Here is a 22,184-nt window from a genome sequence, read left to right as displayed (position 1 = left end):
GGCAAATTCTTCAGCAGGATAGCGCTCTTTCTCATACTTCAGCCTCCACATCAAAGTTACTGAAAGCAAAGACGTTCAAGGTGCTGCTGGATTGGCCTGGCCAGTCACCAGATATGACCATTATTGAGCATGTCTGGGGTAAGATAAAAGAGGAGGCATTGAAGTTGAATCCAAAGATTCTTGATGAACTCTGTTAGTCCTGTAAGAATGCTTTCTTTGCCATTCCAGATGGCTTTATTAAGTTATTTGAGTCATTGCAGAGATGTATGGATGCAGTCGTCCAAGATGACTTTAAATTCTATACTGTACCTAATCTCTGTTAAGTGACAAGACTTTTGTCTTTTGTCCTAATTAAATAATTTAAAATCAAGACATGATCATATTTTATTTATGTAAAATAAGCGGAATCTAGAGGCCTTAGCATATAAGCCACTTCTGATACCTAATGATCAACTAGAGGTCAAGTTATTATTTGTTGTTCCTAAAACTTGGATAGGCGACAAGACTTTTGTCAGGTAGTGTATATATTCTATAGATATTAAATTAAAATAATATTGAGAGAATTTGAGAATTAATGAGAAAATCCTTTATTATTTATTAATAGTATTATTGTATTTATTAAGATGTGTTTGTACTGGCACTATGTTGCATAATTTCTGTGTTATTTTACAATAGACTTTGAATTGTTTCTTTAGTCTTTGTGTAAATGTCAATAAATTTGTGAAATTATTAAACATTTTTTAATAAAAACAGATTCATGGTGCCAATAAACCCCGTCTGCTCAGATTATGCTTTTGTTCCAAATATATTGTGCAGTGGTGTTTGTTACAATTATCCCTTTCTGAGTCATAGAAATGAGCAAAGTGCTTAATATGCAATTATTTTGTTCAGCTAATTATTCATTGCCTTAATTATTGTGATTATCTTACTGTACACCGTTATGCAAAGTTCTTAATAGCTGGCGACTAATTACTTTTACTGTAGTTGGACTGCTTTTACAATAAGAGATCAGCAGCCCTCTGTGATTGCTTGAACTTCATTGAACATAAAATTTGGGAATGCAAAGCATATAATCTTGATGTCTATAGCATTCTTGATGTCTATAGCATTCATAATCTCTCGAGTTTGAAGATATTTCCTTTCTGATGCTGTGGGTTTATATCAGAGCGACTACTTTACAGCTATTAAATTATTACTTGCTCAGACTGACTAGTTTTAATGCCACAACAATTGTTCGCATTTGGATTTGTAGAGCATTTATGAGGTTATGTGTGGCAGTGTGTGTGGGGGGGATTTAAATGTGTGTGTGTGTGTGTGTGTGTGTGTGTGTGTGTGTGTGTGTGTGTGTGTGTATGTGTGTGTGTGTGTCCTTTCTTGAAGTCCTCATGCGACATCAAACAGGAAATCTGTTTGATACATCTCATTTAATAAATCCAGTCTATTTTGCCGTTTGTCATTTGAAGTATCCTAGTGGGACACATAAACGAGTCAGCCAATACTGTATTTCTGGTTTTATGCCGACATTCATTCAAACCTTTTACCCCAAGCCAATGCTAGATACATAAAGCACAAATACAATTAAAGTGTTTAATTTTTAGCATACAGATGATGAGTTTGTCGTTGTTTAAGCTTGGGAATTTCTGGGGCAAATTGCGACATTAAATGCATTTGTAACAATATCGACAGTTTTTCATTATTTAAAAAACAAATGACTCCCACATTTTTAAAATGTGTATTTATGTGTTCTTGTATTATTAATATGATTTGTAGTTTTATTTTTATTAGATTTAGCTTTTAGCCAGATTCTATGCAAACCAGGCACATAAAGACACATGGCTGCGGTGAGATTTATGCTAAAATTATATGGAATTAATTATTTGACTGTTTCAAAGTGAAATTTCTAGGAAGTTGATCTAAAAAATTTAATTGAATACATGTAATAGCTTTACAAATGTGAACACAGTTTCATTTTTTATATTGTGGAAGTTTTTATAAACTTGTTAATGTTTTATGATGTTTGAAAATATACCACATACAATAAACATGCATTTCCAGCAGCTAGTTGGTGGAAATAATTCCTTACATTTATTTGGCACTTTTTTGGGCACTCAAAGCGCTTTACACAATGGGGGAAATCTCCTCATCCACCACCAGTGTGCAGCATCCACCTGGATGACACGACGGCAGCCATTCTGCGCCAGACCGCGCACCACACACCAGCTGATTGGTGGAGAGGAGACAGAGATGAAGCCAATTGGAATATGGGGATGGTTCGGAGGGCTTGATGGACAGAGGCCAGTGGGCAGATTTGGCCAGGATGCCGGGGTTAAACCCCTACTCTTTTTCGAAGGACATCCTGGGATTTTTAACGACCATAGAGAGTCGGGACCTCGGTTTAACGTCTCATCCGAAATGCTGTTAGTGAGACCAGTATGGGGCGCTTAACCTGTGGTCTGTGTGGGTCCTAATGCCCCAGCAGAGTAAAGGGGACACAATAGCCCATTACACACATACAGACCTTTTTGGAAAATTACCGGCAATTTTCCGGAATGGTGTGTATGTGTGAACAGGCCCTTTTTGAAAATACCGGTAAATTCGTTCTGGCTATTTTCTGGAAAGAGAAGTTGTAAGATTACTGGTAATTTGCCGGAATGCTGCGCTGTGTGAATGCAGAAGGAAGATTGCCAGAAAGAGCGCGTGCACGTCTAGAACGTGCTGACGTGAGACGTCTGCTTTAGCCAATCAGAACAGTCAGACGCATTCACGTTCCCGCTGTTTATGAGAATAAAAGCCCTTAAATATTTTACCAGACATATTTAGCTGCTAGATGTTAGTCAGATAACGTTTATATATTTATCTTAATGCCAACCGTGTAAATAATTACTAAGATGCCGTTGTTTGTTTACCTTCAAGCTTTGCGTGTGCTCGTGAAACAGCCTATCAGCCCCAGCACACACACATATCATGTACATCTCGACATGCGAAAGTGTTTCTCTATATGTTTTCATCGGAGTTGTTCACAATACTGATCCATCCACAGAGTTTGTGATGTAGTCAAATGTTTACAAATACAAGCCCAGTCATTTAGAGGTCATTCCTGGTTAATGATGTCAGAATTTACCGGTATTTTCGAATGCATGTGTGAATGCTCTTTTCCGGAAAAAATCCGTAACGTCCCCACCTGTGTGAACAGCACTTTTTTGAATTTACCGGTAAAGTCGTTCCAGAAATTTTCCATTTATTTACCGGTATCACTGTGTGAAAGGGGCTTATACTGTTTAGTGAGCCCCGTCTTTCGGATGAGACGTTAAACCGAGGCCCTCTCTGTGGTCTTAAAAAATACCATGATGTTCTTTGAAAAAGAGTAGGGGTTTACCCCCAGCATCCTGGCAAAATTTGCCCACTAACCTCTGTCTATCATGGCCTCCTTACATCCCCATATTATTATTGGCTTCATCACTCTGTCTCTTCTCCACTAATCAGCTGGTGTGTGGTGTGCGGTCTGTTGCAATATATATTTGTTGGCTTTTTCTGCAAATTGATTGAGTATAGCTTCTATTCAACCTATTGCATTTCTGTTACAAACCTTACGTTTCATGCCTATTTATAACTATTATGTCTAGTCTACTCCCTATTACTTCAGTAAATAGTTTTTGTATTAATGGAAGATAATGTAAAGCGATATATTGCTATGTAAATATCATGAGGAACTGTGTAATTGTTTTTAGTATTCATTCCCTGATTTTATTGAGATGGATTGTTGGTAATTGGATGGATATCGGCCCAATTGAGTAGCTTTACTTGGACAGAGGAAAATTAAGAACTGTTTAAAATTCTTTAAGACCTATAACACAATATGTCAGTGAATTTGAGACTTTTTTAAAAGCCTAAAATTTTGTTTTTGAAATTTAAGGCATTTTAAGACTTTTTAAGACCCCGCGGAGACCCTGGAAAAAAGCACCTTGACATCCTGAACAAATCCATATATCTCATATCAACCTGCTCCATTCAAAGCCAGAGGTAAAACATGTAAAGGCACCAGTATAATATGATAAGCACTATGAACACACATGCATTATCATACAAAAAATTATGTGAATTTTACTGACAACTTTCCATCAACATTGTTATCTTCAATGATGACTGGTCTTCCAACAAACTCTCTAAAGGCTGTCTTGATTTTAAAAATGGCTTATGTGGAAGTGGAAATGTGAGAGAAAGTGCAGCATTAGTTGATTTGGCAGTGAAGGAAAACGCTGAACATGCTAAAGGGAGAATGGATGCCATCAATAAACAAATAACTGCACGCTCGATATTTAAGATGGAGGGCTGCTTCTTGCTAACTAGAGGTCAACCCTGTAGGGGAAGAAGTGATTGAGATGAGGATAACAAGGATGGAGAGGTTATGAAAGCAAAGAGTCTAGCAAAAAAAATAAAAATAAATGTGTGACTTCCTGTTTGTCATACACATTTGCAATAAAAAACATTATAATCTCTCCATTAGACTCGCTCTTCTTCACACTATTCTCATTTGTCTCACTTCTGCAGTTTAAATATACTTCCTCAATCAACTTCTGATGGCTTAATGTGATGCTGACTAACAGATGCAGAGCAGACGGAAAGATCCATCAATGCAGACGCTTCCCAAACTCAACACACTGACAAGAATAAGCTGATGTTTGTATTTTTTTCCCACCATCCATCGACCAAAACAGTCACTACGCTAAAAAAAAAAAAAGCTTTAAAACTAAAATACTATAGTGTTTTTTAACCACTGACACCTCCAACAGATATAGAGAGGTTGCACAATTAGCTGAAATGTTGCTATAATTGTTTTTTATGTATAGTATGGCGATATATATTGCATAACCAAATATGATTAAGGTCATGTCCATGTGTTGAGCGATGATTAAATATATTGATTGACAGGCCTAATTATCACAGCATATTTTGACAAAACAAAGCAAAATGTCTTGACTGCTTCAGTAAACACAAATATTTAGCATGAACTATTATTATAATCAATTATTATTATAAATAAAATTATTATTTTAAATAATTAGTATTAATATTTTTATATAGCGCTTTTCTGGACACTCAAAGTCCTTTGCACATTGAGGGAATCTCCTTATCCACCACCAGTGTGCAGCATCCACCTGGATTTTTATTTTGAGTAAAAAATATGATCAGACATACTGTGAAAATTTCCTTGCTCTGTTAAATTTAATTTAGGCAATATTTAAAAAATAAAACAAATTGAAAGAGGGGCTAATAATTTTGACTTCAACTGTAAAAAGATAAATAAACAAATTAGAGGTTGATTGGATGCATTGATTGTATAGTATTGTTAATATTAATATTATGCATTGAAAATAAATCCAATACTATACACTATTTAATGTTTAAATACCTTTTTCTTTTCTTTTTCTGACAAACCTTCACAGTTTTCTCCTTGTGTCTTTAAGTAATTCCAAGACAGCTCTTTTGATTGAATGTTTACTGAAGGTTAAAGTATGTAAAGAACAAAAGACTTTTGTCTTTCATCTGTCTCTTCACAACGTCTCTTTGTCGAGCATAAGAATAGAAAAAACAACAGCCGTTCCTCACTGCTGTCATTCAACCTATCATGTTCAAAGATTTGTTTACATGCACTGTATTTGTGCTTGAACCTTGACTTGACTTCTGTTGAAATATAAATTAAACACATCACGGTTATGAATTAGACAGTAGCATCTATAAACTTCAGATTTTAGAGTTTGGGAAGTTCCATAAAAAAATACATTGCATTTAGGCATGGGACGATAACCGGTTTTAAGGTTTACCGTGGTTTGGAAAAGTCAAGATTTTAATACCACTAAAATGTTCTGTTATACCGTTCCCAAGGTATATGTACGTTTTTTTTAAATGTATTTTTTATGTGTTCTTTGTGTGTAAAAACTATTAACTCAGGCATTTTAAAATAAATTTTAGAGCAGTAATCACAATACCTTGATATCATGAAATCGTGGTATTATTATCCAAGGTTATCATACTGTCAGAAAATTATACCGGCCCATGCCTAACTGCATTTTTGTGCACGTGCCTGAATGGTTCATTTAAAAAAAAAAAAAGAGTTATCTTTATTCTAAATGAACAGACTCCAGTTTATGTGAACATTGGGATCACATCGCATCTGCTCAGCCGTTGTGTGAATGAAGTGCTTGATGCATCATCGACTTTTTTGGACATTTCCGAAACAGCAGCAGAAAAGGGAAGAAATCAGTCTGTTGAGGATCTATCCAATGCATTGTTGAGCCTTTTCTAATATAAATATCAGGGACGTAATGGGAAATAACCCTCTCTACTCCACTTTTGCCAATGCAATCTGCTGATAAAACAGGCAACACATAACATTATTTAAAAACAGCAATAAACTTCTTCTTGCAGGTCAAAATTAACAAATTTAATGCAAAACTGAATTAATTTCTTCACTGATTAATTAAACTTATAGGAACAATTATTGGAGAATGTTTTTAGTGTTGTCATAATGTTTTTCGTGTTGTCATGATCCAGTTACTATGACCATTTATATGAAGCTGCTTTGACACAATCTACATTGTAAAAGCGCTATACAAATAAAGCTGAATTAAATTGTATTGAATTGAATTGAATTGAATAACTGAATACAACACACAGTTTGAATTGTGAATGAATGAAGAATGATTGACAGGCGGAGGGAAGCGCTGAACTGAACATGAATTTACCCATGTGAATATCTGTACTTAACATTAAACTATAAAATGGCTTCAGAACATTTGGGATATAGTAGGCCTACATGACAACTTTCTAGTGCCTTTCAGGCTACCTTCATGGCTTTGTTGGCAAGATCGAATTTTGATCGGTATCAGCCGGACAATACCCAATACAGCAAAAATATGCGCTATGGAACTGATATCCGATCCAAGTATCGGGATCGGTGCATCCTCTAAATAATTAGAAAACGTCCATTTCTAGGTAAATTGTTCTTTTAATAGACATGGTCAAAGAGGCTCTGAAACAAATATTTTGATAAAGGCCACTTTTTTACCTCCACACACAACTCCATTTTAAGCTTTTAAAATAACTCAACGCTTGCCTAAACATAACACTATTTCATATACGTGGGTTTCAGTTGCAATTAGAAATAACATTAGAATAACAGCTTTCTCAGACTGATGGTTTGTATATTTGGAGCAACAAAATTAGCATCTGTTTATGGCACACACCCTTACCAGTCTTTTCCGGTTGCTTTGAGAGGAAGCAGGTGCTGTTTGCCATGTGCAAGATTCATTAAGTGGCCATCTAATAATCAGTGTGCAGAGAAGTGTGCTGCTGATCTGGCAACCTCATACTAATGAGGCGCCATCCGCCATGCCATTGTCTTTCGCCCGCAGGCCAGAATGCTTTTCCTTGGAGGAATCTGATGGGATGCTTGTAATGATGGAGCAAAAATGAGCATGCGTTCATTTTGAAATTTTCGAATGCTCCCGGTGGTAAATAAATGCCAAGCTTGTTGTGAGCATCACCTAAGTTCGGATTGAACATCCCTCTCATTTAACACTAGCTTCTCTCAGTTGATTACCCTAGAGGAGAAATTAACAGTTTTGCTCAAAACTCACAAGAAGAATGAACGAAAAAGAAATTGAATGAGTGTAATTAGTAGCACTGGGGCAAAGACATGATAATAAGCCTCTACCCTCCCCAAATCTCTTTCGGTTTGGTAGTCAAAAACAATGTTTTTCATTATTAGCTCCCTGTTGTGTTGAGTCTCAGGTGTATTACTGTTTCGCCACAAATTCATTTAAAAAATGCAGAAGAACTGGTAAATTTTAATGAATTAGAGAAAGTGTGGAAAGTGTTTGTCTGTTAACATTATGCTGTGCCCAGCTTTTATTTATGCATTTCTTTTTAAACAACTGATTTAGATCTTAAAAGGAGCTGATTCATACACATTCACATACTATTGTACTGTAAAAAAGTAAATAAATAAATAAGTAAATAAATAAAGACAAACTTTCTAATTTGAATTAAGTTATGATTTTATTAGAGAATGGTTGATTTTTGTTTTGCATTATTATGCATAATAGGGTTGCATGGTTTACCAGTACAATGTATCGTGATACTATGGCTCCAAAATGCTGGTGGTGCCACTTTGTAAACGGTATCTATCTATCTATCTATCTATCTATCTATCTATCTATCTATCTATCTATCTATCTATCTATCTATCTATCTATCTATCTATCTATCTATCTATATCTATCTATCTATCTATCTATCTATCTATCTATCTATCTATCTATCTATCTATCTATCTATCTATCTATCTATCTATCTATCTATCTATCTATCTATCTATCTATCTATCTATCTATCTATCTATCTATCTAATTGAAATTACATTGTCCAGTAGCACTGCATGTTTGTTTATTCTCAAAATGTATAACTCTAAGCTAGCATTGTCAAAACTTTATCGAAAGCTTTGCGGAGGAATGCACAATATGACATGCTATTTTCTTTTAAAGCCTGCCGTTGTTGTGGAGGTTGTGAACTAGTTTATGTCGGGCTGTTTATTCTGCTGCATAGTGAAACTGTAATTGTTTGCGGGCCAGCAATGCCACCGCAGGCTGACTTCAGGAAGGCCAGACTGTCCTGGTGACAGAATCCAGTTAAAGCAAACATCTCACTCATGCTTTTCTAATGCCTCTATTATCTAAACTGCTAGAGGGAACCAAGCAAAATGATTAAAGGATTGACATCAGTCAGAAAGAAGGTCAAAAAGTGAAGGTCGGTCGAGCTGGGCACTGTTGTAAAATCCCCATGTCGTACTTTTCATTAGTTTCTAACAAGATTGAGGATGTGTGTGGATTTCTATTCACTCGTGCTGAAATACAGAGGTTAAATGCACTTTCACAATCTGACCACTGTTTGCCCTGGCCACATGAAAATCAATGGGCTCCTGCTGTTTTCAGTGATGAGGCTCAGCTTGATGTAAGAAATCCCCCAAATGTGGTCATAAGTCCTATTCACACCAAGAACACAAATTATGAAGACAGCATACAGCAATATTTATATTAGCAACCATCCAACTGAATGATACTCTTCTGTCAAGTCATGTTCAACAATACACAGTGAGATAAGATTCCAGCGACAGGCAATTTAACTGTCCGCACAATACACAACATGACAGAAACATTGAAATACCAGCCATTCAGAAGCACAGGATACAACACTGCACTCCCATTGAAATTGACAGAATTATAATAGAAATTTTGCAGTAAATATACAATATACATAAAATACATAAAGAAATATACATAAAGTGCATGCCTAGTGATTGATTTGCACAGTCATGGTTTTAACGTTTATTTTAATATGTTTGTTAGTTATTTTATTTTCCAAATTTGAGGTAAATCTGCTGCCACAGTCAGTATGGCAATAAATGTCACATAAATGGTATTTAAACTCGTATTGGTAGCATCTAACACTGAAAAAAGCCCATGTCAGCATCTGAGGTGATCATTGTCATAGTAGTTTATGCTGTTATTTTAGATGCAATGTTACAGAAATAGAAACCATTTTTATGTTACGCGGATGGTTAGAACTCAAACTTTTTTTTTTTTTTGATGATCCTTCATCACATGTCATGTTGTGTTTAGTTTGGACATGGTGTCAGGGTATATTCTTAATGCATACTGCAGTTTTTGTTATCTGCCACTAAAGCTCATGAAAGTTGGTTCGTTTCTAATAGGTTTGCAATTTGTTTTGTTTTTTGATTTATGAATAGGACAAATTTACTCTGAAAGTGATTTAAGTGTCATTTTAAGTATCATTCAAAAGAATTTAGAACAATTTTAAAGTATGCCTGTTCATACAGGTATATATTGTAGTACATAAAAACACTAAATCTGAACCTATAGACGTTTTTGAGGATGTAAACAATAACAATGGTCCTAAAGTATTTCCTGATTTACTTTTTTAATTTCCATAGCTTCTGAGAATCTAAAAAAGTCAAAATATTGATAAATAATCCCATGGCAGGTGTTTTAATGTAAAGCTTTCATTGAGTTGCCTCTTGTTACAGTTATGAAATAGTTTGACAACCAGTAGGAAATATTTATGGGCCAAAGACATCACTGCATTGAAATGGTCTATAGTGTTCAAAAAACTAGTTTAATTTGAATACGATGTATTGATTTCACTTCAACTGTTTTTTTATTTTTTTTATTTTATCAATAAGGTTCTTGAGGTAGCCTGTATTTTAAATAGTAACAACTGACATTTAGCTGTGACTGTATTCACAATATGGCGCAAACTTCTTGTTGCAATTATTGATGTTAAGCTATAAAATGGACTAGGGCTGCATAATTTATAGTTTTAGCATTGATATCTCAATGTGTACATCTGCAATTGTCACATTGCAAGATATGCAATGTTGGGTCTGGATTATAGTTGACCAGGGGCTAAATAATTTATTTAATTACTGTATTTATACTGAATTTATATAATTAATGCAAAAAAAAAGAAGGTTCTTCTTTCTAGTCCAAATATGCACATTTTAAAGCAAAAACAAGATGTTTTTACTCCACTGGCAGATACTTTTGTTTGTTTTAAGGAAAAAACTCTTAATTTTGCCTTATTTCTTCTGAGGTTGAAACCAAAACAATATTTTTGCTCCAAGACTAGAAAGAGTAAGAAAAGCAATTTTTGCTAGTGATTATTCAATTTCTGTACCTAAATACTGTTGCACTCCCCAGAAAACTGTCAAATAGAGCTATTCAAACTCTCAAAAATCATGTAAAAAATAAAAGATCGCAATATCAGATTTTTCCAATATCGTGCAGCCCTAAAACAGACAGTGGCGCAGTTTATTTACATGTGGCATTTGATGATCAGCCGAGTGATGTGACGTTTAAATGCTGGTCAGTTTGTTCTGTCAGGACTAATGATCTCTCTGAAAGGTCTCGTAGGTGGTATATTTCCAGCAGATTGTGACTCTGATAACGAGGCAGCAACAGCAGGGACGTGAGCGAGCAGACTGTGAATGTCTCTGTGTGGACACACTCCGCTGAACATTATAACAGAAGATCTGCAGGGCCGCATTTGAGCGTAATTGCGCTGTTGGCAGCAGCGTGGGGTTCCTCATGAGATACAGTTGTTCATCTCTTAAAAGGATGTCAAACTAGAGGTTTTGTGCATAAAGGGACTATGGAGATAAGCTGTGCCTTATTGGACAACACTTGTTCTTCCTGTTCAACGTTATCGCAGTTAAAGATTATTGGATAATGTGTACATTTAGTAAGAATGTTTTATCTAATATGCCAATACCAGAATATCCTGGATTGTGGGCTTCTTCCAAATGGCACATTTGATTTGGATTTGGGCTTGCGGTTTGTGCTTACAAGTGCCCAATTTATCATTTCAGGCATTCAGTATGGTGCCCACTTTTTGTACAGAGGCTTTTTACAGAGATTCATTGGTGCAAATGTTCCAGTGGACTGTAAAGTCATTTTTTTTCTATGCAATACGATAGAGCTGTGAACCTACACTAGTCTCACGGTTCGGTTCGGTTACGATTATCATGCCATCGATTCGGTTCAATTCGATATTTCGGTGCATCACAGTGCATTGACAGTGCTGTTCATACACAGTTTTATATTTTCTTCACAGTAGCAGTTCTTGTATTAAAATGTATGAATATATTTATATTTATATATTATTTGTAATACAATTTTGTCATTTAATACAAACAGTCAGATATATAAACTGTAACTTTAAACAAAATGAGCATTTAGCAAATAACATAAACAAATATAAATATCCAGCGCAATTTTTGATCCTTGTCTAGTTCTCTTACACCTCTTTGATTGGTCACACCTTCAACAAAAACGGTTGCGATTGGCTCTTGCCCGCTGCGCTCTTCACAGATGAGTGACACTGAGCGGCAGGCAGCAGCGGCGATCTCACAGCTGATGTCTGATAGACACGGTGGAGAAAACTCTGCAGACACGCACTCGTTTCTTTATCCAGAAGTAACGCTGTAAAACAGCCGAGAGGAGAGGAAAAGCCACGCCAGCAGGTCAATGGGCCACTGTGTGTGTGTGTAAGAGAGAGAGAGAGAAATGGAGTAATTTCATTCTCTCGATCTCAGTAAACTAGGGGCTTTTGTTGTATATGTCAGTGAAAGATTGATCCAGCAAACACACACAGTGAAACTGTGCACAGTTTATGAGTTTTAAGTAGTTAGAGCGTTGTTAATATCGCCTTCCTCGCGACAGCGCATATGAGGTAAATGACGTCAGTAATAACCGGTTATGATTATTACTGAACCGATACCGAATTGTCCGCGTCTGCATCACGATGCACCGAAGAAACGATTAATTTTAACACCCCTACAATACGGTACGGCACAGCTTCCACTGCTGTTTACTACCGTTTTGGTATTATTGCCTCAACTTCCTGAAAACATTTTTTGATTTCAGTTCATCCTATCCTCTAGCTGGATTCGCTCCCTGACCACCAACAATAGGAACACCTATTTGGTTTAAAGTAAATTTGTCTTTAGTTGTTGTATTGGTGTAGAGGTCTGCATTCTCACAGGAGCCGTAGGACCCAACCATATTTATTGCGGTGTGGGAATACATTTCCGAATAAAATACCATAGCGCACGGTAACTCTGGTGTAATTTGAATGGCAGAGAGAGATAGAGAACGCATCTGCTATGGTGCTGTGTGTCACTTGTTATAGGCTTTCTGGACTCTGTAGCAAATAGAAGGGTATTTTTTGGGAGGCATGTTTAATCAATATACATTTCATGGTTTCCGGTACATTCATTCTTTCATGGAGGGGCGCCACACCAAAATTCTTCCCGCCACGGCTACATTACAGCATCTCATTCAAAACATTCAGTCGTGTTTTTTTAATAGCGTGTTATAATCACACCAAAATGTATTAAAAGGTAAGTGAATTATAACAGCGCAAACTTTTCTTTAACTGTAGTAGTGCTGTGCGTTATTTGTTTAAACCTTTTTAGGTTACTTGCTGACTGACTGAAAGGTGCGTGATGCGTGAGTACAGCAAACACGACATAGCTTTCAGTTAAGATGAACAAAGATTCCGTAGTTATACTTTAAAGATAAAGGTCTAGGGCTCTGCATACAATGACTTTATCTTGCTGGAGTTTATGGCCGTTTTACTTTACTTCAGGATGCATCAATGCTGCTGTAGGTCTATTGGAGACATTCATAAATATTCCTTGCAAATCTAATAAATGTTGGAGACATACTCCTTACAAAAAATGCACTAAATCGCACTTCAACAGTGTTTATTTGAGGGCGCGCAAAAAAATGCACTTGAGCAGCATATGTTTGAGGGTGTGCAAGAAATTTTGTGCATGAACAGAGGAAATCCACGCACATGCAAAGAGATTTGCATGCTCGTATTACATGAATGCGATTTCGACTTGTAATGCTGCCCTCACGACATTTGTCTTTGAAATAACGCCATAGGTAGTTGGAAGATCTGTGTAAAAAAAAGGCCTGCCGCCACAGCTGGAGAAAAAACACTGCATTTTACATTATTCCTTGGCCCAATGTGTACATGCTATGTGTATAGAAATAATGCTGATATGATATATGAAACGCAATCGGTTAGTTGGCAGATATATTGATTTAAATGTTTGTAAATCTGACTTTGAAAGAGTCAGTGCCTCACCAGCCACAAAACTCACAGCACGTCACGCGACATTCATGTCTCATCACAAAAAGTCAAACAAAACAGACATTTAGCCCACAATCCTTGCACAACCTACACTTTTATCTGTAATCTCTCTCTTTTGATAGTACCAATTTTTACCATGAGATTTTGTAAACCAGATCTAAGTTTGACGGGAACAGTCGTGTGCGGAATAAAACCTGTCTCGTGCAGATCTTTATATTGGTGTCTATTGTTGTTGTTTAATGCTAATTTATCCTTTTTGATTTTGGTATTTGTTTCTGTTGTTTTAATTTATTGTTTTTTGTTTTTTTTTGATAATGATTTGATTACATTTGTTATTCCATTTATTAAACCCAAGGAAGAATTGCTACATTAGTAGTGGCTAATAGGGATCTAAATTAACACATACATTTATCTAGACCTGAGATTGGAAACTCGGTCCTCAAGGGCCAGTGTCCCTGCAGAGTTTTGCTCTAACAATAATCAAACATACTTGAACATGCTAATCAGTGTCTTCAAGTTCACTATATGAATGTATAGGCAGGTCTGTTTGATTACGGGTTGGAACTAAACTTTGCAGGACACCGTCCCCCCCAGCACCAAGTTTAGACCTTTTCTTCTGTCCAATTTTTTTTTTTCTCTTGGTGGTATAAAATGGTTTAGTAGTGTGAATAAACATTACAACAGTGGCTGCTTCTGACTATTTGAATATTACAAGTTTGGAGTGCAATGATGCTAGTGGTGACTATTGTCTTGGACCAATCAGTTATCAGCGTTGTGTATATGTATATTTATTGGTAATGTTAAGTATTGTTTGGTACACTGCAAAAAATATCCATAAATTAGCAGTTTTTTGTATTTTGTGATTCATGTTTTATTTTTATTTTTCCCTATTTATTTATGCTTTTGAATTGCATTACGAGGCAACTTTTAACCTTGAACCATATAAAAAAGGTCACTTTTATTAGCATTTTAAAAGTTTCAAGTGATATTATCTGGCTTGGTGTTTCATATTACGGTACAACAACCTTGTAATAAATTGCCAGTACATTTTCTGCTATTTTATAGATTTATTTCTCTATATATTATTTCTTATACATTAGATTATTTCAAACTACTATAATGTCAATAAAAGTCACTTTAAATTTTCAACATCAAAAGCCAACAGAGCAGAGATCCGGGTCTTATAATGCAATTCATATCCGTTAATAATCAGAAAACACTTGTGAAACACAAAATATGGAAACTTTTAATTAACAGATCATATTTACAGTGTATTTTACAGTGTAAAGCCGCCTAAATTGTGCCTTAGACAGCACCTTAAGACAGTCAGAATCAAACTCATCAAACAAGTCATCTCAAAAAACTATTTACTGGGCATCCTCTAATTAAACTTATCAAACAAACAAAACAACATGTTGAAGACCATTTTAAAACAAGTCTCAATAGCATAGAAACACTCAACCACACATAATATAACAGAAACCACACGGTTAAAGCCAATTCTGACTGCTCCGACAGATGCCAATAGACTCAGACAATCAACAGATTACAGCATGTCACTTGCCAGCAGTGCTGGATAGATTACTTTGAAATTTAAATCCATTGTCATTAAATGTACTGTAATCTGACTGTTTTTGCTTACTTTTAGATTTCTTTCTACCTTGTTTAAAACATTGATTGTTTTGTAATACTCATAAGCAAAAAAAAAAAAAAAAAGATGTCAGGGGATATTAAACACCCTATTATTCAAATGTTTTGTCTGATTACATCCAATTTTGTTCATGGAAAACAAATGTTCTGCTTTATTGCTTTACATGTTTTGGGATTTATTATGATTATTTCACATTTTTGGCCTGAAATCTTTTTTTGAGAGTACATCTGTTCAGCCCTAATGCCATAATCCAGAGAATGAAATTATATTCCGGGGATATAGCATTACTACACAGAAGACATTTGGCCAGCTAAGAAGGGATTAAGTGAGGTAAAATTTGACAGTTCAATGCGTGATCCACAAATTATATGATTATTTGCCTGTATTTCTCTGGGTGTGTGCTTTATGCATTCAGATGCCTTTCACTTATAATCATGTTTAACATAAGCAGAGAAAGCACTTTGTGAGATAAGCCTCATAAATGGGCCCGGATAAGTGTGCTATAAAACAAGGACACATGCAAACACTTCCCTGTGAAATAAGCAAAACAATGAGCCGCATCTTAGTTGTGCAGCAGCACCCAGATCATGAAATATGTATAACGTCCATATACTGCATTGCTCATTTTCAAACAAAAGAGTCACTGATACCTCCTGAGGGAAGTGTGGGGGGTGAGGGTTTGTGATGCCACTTGATTTTCAGTGCAGTTTATTCATCTTAAAATAATGCTAGAAGTATGTATATTCTGCCGTACTATTTTATTTTGATAAACAGTGCATCCGGAAAGTATTCACAGCGCTTTACTTTTCCCATATTTTTTTTTGTTTTTTTTTGTTACAGCCTTATTCCAAAATGGATTAAATTCATTTATTTCCTCAGAATTCTACACACAATACCCCATAATGACAATGTGAAAAAGATTTTTTGAAATTGTTGCAAATTTATTTAAAAAACAAACAAACTTAAAAGTCACATGTACATCAGTATTTACAGCCTTTGCTTAATATTTTGTTGATGTACCTTTGGCAACAATTACAGCCTCAAGTCTTTTTGTTTATGATGTCACAAGCTTGACACACCTGTCTTTGGGAATTTTTGCCCATTATTAGCTCTATCAGGTTGGATGGAAAGTGACTGTGTACAGCCATTTTCACATCTCTCCAGAGATGTTCAGTTGGATTTAGGTCTGGGCTCTAGGCTGGGCCACTCAAGGACATTCACCAAGTTGTTGTGAAGCCACTCCATTGATATTTTGGCGGTGTGCTTTAGGTCATTGTCCTGCTGGAAAATGAACCGTCGCCCCAGTCTAAGCTCAATAGCACTCTGAAGCAGGTTTTCATTCATGATGTCTCTGTACATTGCTGCATTCATCTTTCCCTCTATCCTGACTAGTCCTCCAGTTCTTGTTGCTGAAAAACATTCCCATAGCATGATGCTGCCACCACCATGCTTCTCTGTAGGGATGGTATTAGCCTGGCGATGAGCGGTGCCTGGTTTTCTCCAAAGGTAAAGGCTGGCATTCTCTCCAAAGAGTTCAAGAGCTCTGGTATTCCTTTTGGCAAATTCCAGGTGAGGAGTGGCTTCGGTCTGGCCACTCTACCATACAGGCCTGATTGGTGGATTGCTGCACAGATAGTTGTCCTTCTGTAAGTTTGACTATCGGTTTATTGATCACCTCCGAGACCACTCGGCTTGGATGGCTGGCCAGCTCTAGGAAGAGTCCTCTTGGTTTCAAACATCTTTCATTTACAGATGATGGAGGCCACTGTGCTCATTGGAACTTTCAGAGTGGCAGAAATTCCCCAGCTTTGTGCCTTGAGACAATCTTGTCTCAGAGGTATACAGACAATTCCTTTGACCCCATGCTTGGTTTGTGCTTTGACATGCACTGTCAAACCTGCAACCTTATATAGACAGGTGTATGCCTTTTCAAATCATGTCCAATCAACAGAATTTAACACAGGTGATCTTCAATTAAGTTGCTAAAATATCTCTTAAAATTGATCAATGAAAACAGAATCTACCTGAGCTCAATGTAGAGCTTTACAGCAAAGGCTGTGAATACTGATGTACATGTGATTTTTCAGGTTTTTATTTTTAATAAATTTGCAACAATCTCAAAAGATCTTTCATATTGTCATTATGGGGTAGTGTGTGTAGAATTTTGAGGAAATAAATGAATTTAGTTCATTTTGGAATAAGGCTGTCACATAAATAGATGTGGAAAAAGTGAAACACTATGAATGCTTTCCGGATGCACTGTATGTTTTAAATCTAAACATAAATAAACATTTTCTCAAATTTATGCATGCATGTTTGTACTTCTATATACATAATAAATATATTAATAAAGAAACATACTTATTGTAGTTGCATTAATACACATTTGAAGACATTTGGCCAGATAAGAAGGGATTGAGTGAGGTAAAATTTGACAGTTTAATGCTTGATCCACAAATAATATGGTTATTTGCCTGTATCTGTGTGTGTGTTTTGCATTCAGATGACTTTCACTTATAATCACGTTCAATATAGGCCTAATTAATTAATTGCCATACATATTTTGCTTAGCGCTAGTTAAAAGTTGCTATTATTATTATTTTTTATTATAATATTATTATTATATTTTGTATTATATATATATATATATATATTTTGTAAACATTGTTTTGTGTTATGTATATTTTGTATATTCTGTTTTTGCTATAAATTGCTTTAAAGATATATTAAAGTATGCCTGCTGATAATGCTGTAATGACCATTGTTCTCTGTCTGCTTTGCAGGTTTGGTGCAGTAGGGCGCAGCGGGGGGGCAGAGAGGCGAGCGCATGAGGAGAGGGTGTCCCGAGACCCCCGTCTCCACCGCGCGCACACACACCTTAACGGACACACCACGACTAGCAACCCTCCAGCCGCCATGGTAAAAACACTCATCTTCTGTTTGTGTGTGGCCGACTAAATACCTCCGCACAAGGTTGACGTCTAAATTACGAAATCTCCCCTTACATGTGTTTCCGTCCCAACCGTTGTAATCTAAAACAAGCCGAGATGTGATGGAGAAAATGTGATGGGAGAGAAAGAGAGAAAAGAGGGAGGGGTGTGGGGGGGGGGGGATCAGCATTTGATTAATGGCCCTCACCTCCGGCTTGTGGGAGCAGGGTCTCATGGGAGTGCAGGGCTGTGCTGTTTGAATTATTAAAGTCTGAGAGTTGTGGGGGGAGGTTCATAAATAACCCAACGTAATGAGCGCCCTGCTAGCGTGAGCTCTAATGCTAACCCAGCTTTGCCAGGGTGACCTTGGATATGCACACGCAAGCGCACATGTACACTTTTCACTTCTCTCAGCTTTTTGTGTCTTCTGCGTCTGAATCTCTATTGATTTATTGTGCATGTAAAGAGGTGACCTTCCTGGTTTCACTTGACTTCCTGTCAAATAGTGGCCAAAGTGGTAAAGGCCACATTTAGAGGTATACAGAAAAAACAGACACTTGGGCTGTGTGTCAGCTTGACCACATACGCTATAGTGAAGAAATGGACTTTCACGGAGGAAAACAATGCAAGTAGTCTTTTATTATGCAATGAATGGCTGTCTGAAAGCTGAATTCAGAGAATTGTGTTTCTGTCTTAGCGGAAAGATTTATTTTTGTTGATCAATATAAAGGGCATTTCTAGCTGTTTTTATGATGTCACTGCTGATTAGGAATCTCTTTTAAAGTCCTCATCCAGAAGAAAGCAGACATTGTGTGCTTACTGTACCATACAATGGATAAAAAATTGCTGCAAAATTAATAATAATAACAGGGCTCAAAATTAACTTTCTGACTTGGTAGAACCGGTGCTCCCAACCTGAAATATTTAGGAGCACCAGAAAAAAATTAGGAGCATCCACCAAAAATGAATGATATATTTGACAAGTTGTATATTAAGGGATTTATTGTATTTGAAAACAACATCAATTGGGACTAACAAAACCCAGAAACAACTATCTAACTAATGCTGTGATGACTTAATGTTTGTGCAATAATTCCAAAATGAATGTTGAATAATTATAAAATATTAATGATGACAATGATGACAATAATACTAATAATGAATTATATTTCTCATCATCATGCTGCCTTGAATGTGCTTTAACGTAAGTTATCTGCTATATAAAGTCCTACTGTTACTTTATGAAAAATAAATTGATGGTTTACATCAAACACAAATGAAGCATTGTAGTAAGAAATATTTATTTTGTACTATTGTTTTTATACGCATGTCAATTTAATAAATACTATTTCTGCTACAAAAGCTGCAAAGCAGTCATCAGTAATTAAATAGAAAAATAATATACACCTCAAGAAAGAACGAACGAAAGAAAGGAAGAAAAGTCTCACTTTTAAAAGGTTTGGTTTCGGTTAGTGTCGTTTTAATGCTCAGCCTCGTTATGCGCTGAATTACATTTTTCTGTGTTTACGGAAAGGCATGCGAGTCAGCCGCCCCAATATGAGGGGGGCAGAGCAGGATTCTCCCGATGCCCACCGGCGCAATACTGTTCTTTGTTATAACCCGCATCAGTTTAAACTCAGTAAAGGCAAGCTTCTTTGGCGATGGTGTTTTAGCGGACATTTGCGCTGTTGCAGCCTGATCTCACGAGGAAACGTATGAAAAAGTTATGAATTGCTGTGAGATTGTGTTGGCTGAACACGCAGTGAATGCAACGCATCGAGATTCAGTGTACTTTTTACTCTTCAGCCGTTTGCATTCCCCGCGGTCACAAAAACTCCCTCCCTGTCATCTGACAGCGGAAAGTCTTGAGTGATTGACAGCTAATATGAACCAATATAGCGGCAGGGAAGAGCGATTTTTACCACGTTTTTAGAAAAAAAACAAAAACAGGTCGCACTACAACCATAATATGCAGTCGCACGAATGCTCCCAATATATATTATGAGGTCGCATAGCTTAAATTTCGGGCGCATATGCGACTAAAATGGTCGCAATTTCGAGCCCTGAATAATAATAATTCCTTTAATTTATATATCGCTTTTATATTGCGCATCCACCACCAGTGTTCAGCATCCATGTCGATGACACGATGACAGTCATATTGCACACCACACCAGCTGATTGGTGGACAGGAGACGATGTAGCCAATTATGATATGGGGATGGTTAGGAGGCCATTATGAACAGAGGCCAGTGGGCAAATTTGGCCAGGATGCTGTCGTTAAATCCCATCTCTTTTCGAAAAACATTCTCCACCATCTAAAAGAGTCCCCATCAATATACTGGGGCGTTAGGACCCACACAGACTGTAGGTTGAGCACCCCCTGCTGGTCTTACTAACACCACTTCCGGCAGCAACATAGCTTTCCCAAGTGGTCTCCCGTCCAGGTTCTGACCAGGTACAGCCCTGCTTAGCTTTAGTGGGCAATCATTTGAGTTGCAGAGAGCTAGGAAAATTAAATTAAGATAATTTTATTATCACTTTCGGTACAAAGCTGTTTATATTTGTTAACAACATTTTAAGCAAATGTTATAAAAAATAGTTATTAACAAGGAGGAATTACATGTAAGAAGAGCTACTACAAATGAATTAAATTTAATTCAGCTTCTTTAAATTCCAGCTTCCAATTGTCCACTGTAATATTAAAATGTGGCAAGACTTTTCTACTTGTGTAATTTGCTAAATAAGGTCTAATTTTTATTAAACCTGATAAACGTAACATAAAAATGTGAAAAAAAGATAAATCATTATTAAAAATAATTATATTATACATTTTACACTAACTAATGCCATTTTAAAATTGTAGTTTAGCGCAGATAAAATGATAGTTTTAAATATTTTCAGCTTTTTAAATTGTCATTTGAAAATCTTTATTTTAAAAATTTGACATCAAATTAAGGCCCCTTTCGTAAATCCCCCAAATCTTTGACTTTATTAATAAGTTGTTTGAGTCAATTTAGACATGTAAGGATGAAGACCTTGAAGCTCATGGTATTTATACACAGTATTATTGCTTCTTCCACTGCACCATGACTTTATATTCTATACTGTATATTAAGTGACAAGACTTTTGTCTAAGCAAAGTCAGACCTCACTGTCCTAATTCATTCCTGCGGCTGCCGTCACATCATCCATGTGGATGCTGCACACTGGTGGTGGTGTGGAGAGATCCCCCTCATGATTGTGAAGCACACGATAAATGTGCTATATAAATACACATTACATTGCATTTTTATTTTATTTTGGTAAAACAAGCGTAATCTAGAGGCCTTCGCCTTTCATATAAGCCCCTTCTGTTACCAAATGACCAACTAGAAGTCATGTTAAGATTTATTGTTTCTAAAACTTTTATAGACTTTTGTCAGGTAGTGTATATTATATAAATAAATTATATTAAAACACAAACTAAAGATAGATTTAGATTTAGATTAAAAAAAAAAAAAAAAAATATATATATATATATATATATATATATATATATATATATATATATATATATATTGATGATTGCACTTTAAGCAAAAAGGTTTTTTTTTCATACATTTTTAAAGTGGCTTTCTTTAGGTCTCTGTTCTGAGGCCACATGAGATTTACACACACCGGGTATGAGATAGCTACTCACGCACTCTGTCACAGTCTGTTTGTGTCAGTCTCACAAACACACACGCACACACAAACACTCACTCATCAAGAAGGCCTCCATCAGTCAACAGCTGTTTGTGGTCAGCTCAAGTCTATGTCTATAGTCTATAATAAGGAGCCACAGAGCTTTGCAGATCATTGCCTGACTGGAAGACATTTTAATT

At 36.2% G+C, this 22,184-nt stretch overlaps 1 protein-coding gene across 16 annotated transcripts in view; it reads left to right on the top strand.

Annotated features, from left to right (window-relative positions):
* The window catches only part of strbp (spermatid perinuclear RNA binding protein), a 192,272-nt gene that overhangs the window by 81,387 nt on the left and 88,701 nt on the right, over window positions 1–22,184 (top strand). For all 16 annotated transcript variants that reach the window (XM_021479265.3, XM_073914466.1, XM_073914464.1 and 13 more), the window contains exon 3: window positions 18,172–18,307. In XM_021479265.3, the coding sequence (XP_021334940.1) occupies window positions 18,305–18,307 (3 nt within the window). In that variant the 5' untranslated portion in view covers window positions 18,172–18,304. The remainder of the gene's footprint in view (window positions 1–18,171; window positions 18,308–22,184) is intronic.

This window comes from Danio rerio, chromosome 10 (genome assembly GCF_049306965.1).
Source record: "Danio rerio strain Tuebingen ecotype United States chromosome 10, GRCz12tu, whole genome shotgun sequence".
NCBI lineage: Eukaryota > Metazoa > Chordata > Actinopteri > Cypriniformes > Danionidae > Danio > Danio rerio.
Note: the sequence above shows the minus strand (reverse complement) of the source record. Positions and strands in the feature narration are given on the sequence as shown.